This window comes from Macadamia integrifolia, chromosome 10 (genome assembly GCF_013358625.1).
Source record: "Macadamia integrifolia cultivar HAES 741 chromosome 10, SCU_Mint_v3, whole genome shotgun sequence".
Classification (NCBI taxonomy): Eukaryota; Viridiplantae; Streptophyta; class Magnoliopsida; order Proteales; family Proteaceae; genus Macadamia; species Macadamia integrifolia.
Window position 1 is genome coordinate 13009893 of NC_056566.1, and position 5572 is coordinate 13015464.

General features: G+C 37.2%; 1 protein-coding gene across 1 annotated transcript; it reads right to left on the reverse strand.

The window, feature by feature from the left end:
• Positions 1-496: 496 nt before the first annotated feature.
• On the reverse strand, positions 497-5344 carry LOC122092209 (putative disease resistance protein RGA3). Its single transcript, XM_042662551.1, has 3 exons — positions 4930-5344; positions 1730-1815; positions 497-593 (listed from the first exon to the last, which is right to left on the reverse strand). The coding sequence occupies exons 1-3, from the start codon at positions 5236-5238 to the stop codon at positions 497-499; spliced, it is 492 nt and encodes a 163-aa protein (XP_042518485.1). The 5' UTR covers positions 5239-5344.
• Between the last annotated feature and the right edge of the window lie 228 nt (positions 5345-5572).

The following is a 5572-nucleotide window of genomic DNA, read 5'->3' on the forward strand; positions in this document are numbered from 1 at the left end:
CGGTACAGCGTAACAGAGCTGTAGATCTGGGTCCAAACATGATTTAACAATTAGGTTTAAATTGAGGCCTGAACCTACCTCGGAGGCTCGGACCATGTTGATGGGTCCAAATATATCATATAGATCAAAAAATCTTTTGGATCCAAATGGAGCCTAAATACTGTAAAGATTCTACCTGGTAAAAAAACATAATCAATTCAGATCATAACCCGGATCCATTCTAAATTTCTAAATCCTTATTAACTGATTTCTCCAATAAAAATTTTATTTTTAGCCAAAAAAATAATTATAAATTTAAATTTTCAAAAGATAGAATTTTAAAATCCAAGATTTAAGAATTCTATAGTCTAATCAAATCCCATGAACAAAATAATTATAGTGGTATACCAAATGATACTTCTTAAAATCAAGATATAAGATCTACAAAATATGAATATCCGATAATATGCGAAAGATGTGGCAAACGGGATCATGAAGTATCCAATTAAGGATTCATCTATAAGAGATAATTGATTTCCACAATAATGTTGCCAATGCCTCTGCAACATTTGCAATAGTAGTTCCCCACATACTCTGCAAAGCCAGTGATGAACCTTCTATTAAAAAGAAAAGCATAAAATGAATAGAGATAAAAATTAGGTTAATCTTAATTGACCTAAGAAAATTGGGCTCACTCAAGTTCAGACAAAAATCTGAGAAGCCCTAGCGTCTCAGGCCATGGACTCTTAACTCATCATGAAAGGAAAAAAAAATAAAGTCTAAAGCCCAATAACTATAGCCAATCAAATACGAACCTTCCATGAAAAATGCCTCTAACATGGGTCTGCAGATCCAATGGAAGAATCATCAACATTGAATATAATGAAAAGGGAGGAGTAACTATGAAATATTAGTAATATGCTCTAATGGAATTCATGACAGAATAGTATTTTCTTTTTTTTTTCAGGGTTTCTTGTTTGGGTGTGTAGTGGACATAGAGAATGGCTCCATACTTTCTAGTAAAGCTATAGTTTAATTTTGTAACATTTGGCTTAATGACTGCTTCAAGTTTGGATGATGTTGTGAGATGTAAGAAGTCATCAATAATGGCAGTAAAAATATACGAAGGAGAAAACCTACCTCTTGTCCCAAAAAGTTATAGATAGGACTAACCAACTTTCTCAACTGTCCACGGTGATGTAACAATTGGGCCATATCAACCAACATTTTAGTGATGCACAAGTAAATTGTTCAGAAAAAGAACATGGTAGAGACCATTTTGATGGATCCAATTTGAAATCGTGGTAATCTCCAATGCAAAAGTGACTTTTAGGGTTAATAAAACCGTCCATTCTACTGATTATTAGATGCCCACGAAGCTTCCAAACTTAATAGATTGGCAATTTTTTATTTTGTATCATTGAAAGAGAGAGAGAGAGAGAGAGAGAGAGAGAGAGAGAGATTATTCTTTCTATTTTAATTCAATAATATCACACAAAGAAGGAAAGATGAAATTCATGAAACAATGAACAAAGCAGAGAGAAATAATTAATGCCAAAATCAAATTGAAGATAATTTACAAGTAGAGTGTCAATAAACCCTCCACCATCCAAACACATATCTTTGTTCCATCTATTAAAAATCCAAATAAGATGATATTGAATAAGGAGTAAGTAAAAAACCAGCCAATGGTTTAATTTATATTTGGTTTAACAATACAAGAAAAAAATAAGGAAGATCCGAAGCTCACTTGAACAACATCTTAGCAGTTATTTGATTGCTTCTGTAAATAGGGATTTTTGGGACTTCCATAGGACCTTGATTAATGATCGACCCCTGGAAATATATAGTGAAGAAAATTAAAAAAAATAATAATCCAATAAAAAGTTGCATGACTAATCTAACAGTTATAGATTAGTAGACCTTACTATTTTAAAGAATCCCATGCCGTCCTTAAAAATTGTAGATTAGTGAGGTGCTTAAGTTGATCTTGCATAGGTTCTTGTGCTGTGGCCACCCAATAAGTCTTAGGTATCGAAGGGAGATAAGGTGTCGGAGATCCTCTTCCCCTTTTATGTAATCCACCTCCTTCATCCCCTCTGAGAACCGACTGATTTCTAGTCTCTCAAGCATAGTGAGCTGCTGTAACCCCACTGGTAGTGACTTCAATTCCTCAAGGTCAGTCAATTCCAACGATCGAAGAGAAGTCATTCCCCGTAATACCTCCGGAAAAGGCTTTAGAAAAGGACAACTGTTTATTGACAATGATCGAAGAGATGGAAAGACTAGTGGGGTGGGCAGGGGGGATATCTCATCTTGTTCTTCTTGACTTGGAAAAATTGTTTCAAGCTCAGGGCATTTGTCAAATCTCATGGTCTCAAGAAAATTTGCATTGTTTTGTAGCAACCTCCCTGGCACAGACTTGAGGTCTTGACAGGAATGAATATAAATAAAGTTGAGAGAGATAAGGTTGCTTGACAGTGACTTTAGTGCCATCTCATTTGTTCTCATAAACCACAAGCTTTTGAGGGAAGGGAATCCACTTGGCGTGATTTTCAACTCAGGGCATGAGTTTACCCTCAACTCCTCAAGAGATGGAAAGGAGTTTTTTACTTCCAACCATTCAACCAAATTACGCATATTATATAAATGTAGTTCCTTAAGTGAAGGAAATGCTACCACCATCGTCCTTGAAGAAGAAGAAGAAGTTGCTCCAGTACTACCACTGTTGTTGCTGCTATAATAGAATTCCTGACCAATACATTTCACCTTTTCCATTCCCCTTAACATAAGAACCCTCAAACATGGTAGCTCCCCTAACGTTGGGACATATTCCAATCTACAACAATTGTTGAGTTGAAACTTAATCAAATTTTTATATGTTGACAAACCACTTATTGCCATCCATGTAGGATATTTTGCACCGCCAAAGTTTAGGAGCCAAAACCTTTTCAAGTTTGGATGAGGTTCTAGGCCTTCTAACACAGCATCATCATCATCATCATTCATTAATATGCCAGCAGTCGTATTCCAAGAATACCCCCACACTAATGTTAAATCAAGAACATCTGGCTTCCCTCTCAAATTTGCCTCCCTGGCTTCTTCTATTCCACTTGTTACGTTCTGCAGACCCTTTATAGTCAGTTGTCCTCTTAGATTGTTCAAGTACTTGAATTGTTTAATATTGCGTCTTCCATCTTTGCCTACTATAAAATATGTTAATGTTTGTAGATCTGTCAATCTCCCCATCTCAATTGGCATCTCAGTGTATTTGATTGGCCCTTTAAATTCAACATGTCTCAAGCTAACCATCTTTCTCATTTCCTTGGGAAGCTCTTTGAGATCACAGCAATAATTGAGTTTTAACGTCTGCAAATTGTAAAGGGTAGTGATAGACTCAGGCAACACATCAATTGGATTACCTGAGAGGTCAAGGTACCTTAAATGTTTCAATTTTCTTATTGAAGGCGGCACCTCTTTCAACTTGCAATTTTGTATGCTCAACACATGCAACCTCTGAAAGTTCATCAACATGTCATTTGAGATCAAGCTTGATGATAACAATATTAATGTTCGCAATTTCTTTGCCTTCTCCAAAGCTTTTGGAATTTCAATTAATGTTCCCTCATCATATTCACGATCAGGAAAAACAAACAAACCACAAACTTCATCAGAAATGTCTCCCACATTACTGGCTTGATGCATAGTGGAATAGTCAAGCTTTCCAACAACTTGTGCAAGATCATGTACAAGATCATGCATCTTACATGTCTTTAAATCTCCGTAAGCATCCTTCTCCACATCTTGGAAAAAGGAATTCAACAATAAGATACTGAAACATTCATTGCCAACATCTTCTATTTGTTTGCTTCCTTTTGGTGGTTATTGAATGAATCCCTCTGCCATCCATAATTCTATCAATTTTTTTTTTTTAAATTCATAATCCTTGGAGAATATTGAACAATATGCAAAACAACGTTTCAAACGTGATGGCAGACGATCGTAACTCAACTTTAATATCCCCATTATTCTTCTACTGCTCTCTTCAGGTAAATTCCAAATTTCACATTGTTCCATATGCAACCACTCATGTTCTTCTATTTTGGAGTGCATCAAGCTTCCTAAGACCTTTATTGCTAAAGGTACTCCTCCACACTTCTTTACGATTCTCTTTCCAATATCCACCAGGTTATTGGGGGGGATCTCGCCATGGCTAAATGCTCTTTGACTGAACAAAGACCAACAATCTTCTTCTGATAGTGTTCCCAAGTGATGGGTGTAATTTGGAGTACTCATCATCATCGCAACATTATTGCTACGTGTAGTCACAATAATCTTGCTACCTACACCGCCGGATTTTAAGGGATTTATCAAATTGTCCCATTTTTCACCATCTTCACTCCAAACATCATCCAGTTCAAGCAAAAAACGTTTGCCCATCAATTTCTTTTGGAGTTTACGTGCTATAACATCCAAGTTTGATGCATCACATTTAGTTCCACCACTAGCTGATTCTATGATTTCTTTTAGAAGTCTATGGACTTCAAATGGTTCAGACACACATACCCACATTCTTAGATCAAAATGCTTCACAATTGACAAATCATTGAAGACCCATTGAGCAAGAGTGGTCTTACCAAGTCCCCCCATTCCTACAATGGGGAAGACCGAGATGATCTGATCATTGCTAGTGTTAACAAGCATATTCACTAGTTTTGATTTATCATCTCTCCTTCCAAATACTTCCGAATCGTCTATAATAGAGGTGGTTTGCCGGTCCTGATCAGCTTTGTAATCATAAGCTGATGATGATGAGTGCAGATCTGCTCTAAAGTTGAACTTTTCTGCATCCTTTGTGATTGTATCCAACTCTTCATTGATATCCTTAATCTTATGGGCCATTTTAAGACGAAACGCAATTGGGTTAGAGCGTGTGAAGAAATTGCGTACCTTTCCCATCAATCGGTTCTTGATCTCCAATTTACGTCTTAAAGCTTCATAGTTGAACTCATCAAGCACATCATCAGCATCATAAGCAACACTTTTGAGCCTACTCAGCCAATCTTTCACTGCCACTCTCTTCACTTGCTGGTTCTCAGCGTCTTGCAGCACACCTTGGATGGTGGTCAAGGTAGTCTCGAGCTTCTTCTTCAACTCTCCCTTGAAACCCGATACTCGACCGATTTCTTGAGTGGCAACAGAGATCAAACTTGCCAAGATTCCTTGAGCTCCAGAGACCAAAATTGATTCAGCAGCCATCTTTGCTCTTTTCTTTGCAGAGAACAGCAGCAGCAGCCGGGATTGAATTGAAGTTGGGTAGAACTGTTAAACTAATTTCTTGGTGATGCAGGGGATAAACTTAACTGACAATGGTGGAGCGGTAGACTTTAAGTCAACACTGGCCAATAATAATTGTACATTGGGCTTGTTTTCTAAAGCATATTTATTATCCACACACCTCTTTCCTTGAGGCTAGGTTGGGAAATAAACCTTCTCGGGGATGGCGTAGTTTGTTGGAAGGTAGGAAGACTCTGTTGGCTGGTTTATTATGGCAGATTGGGACAGGATCCAAGGTGAATACATGGAATGACAA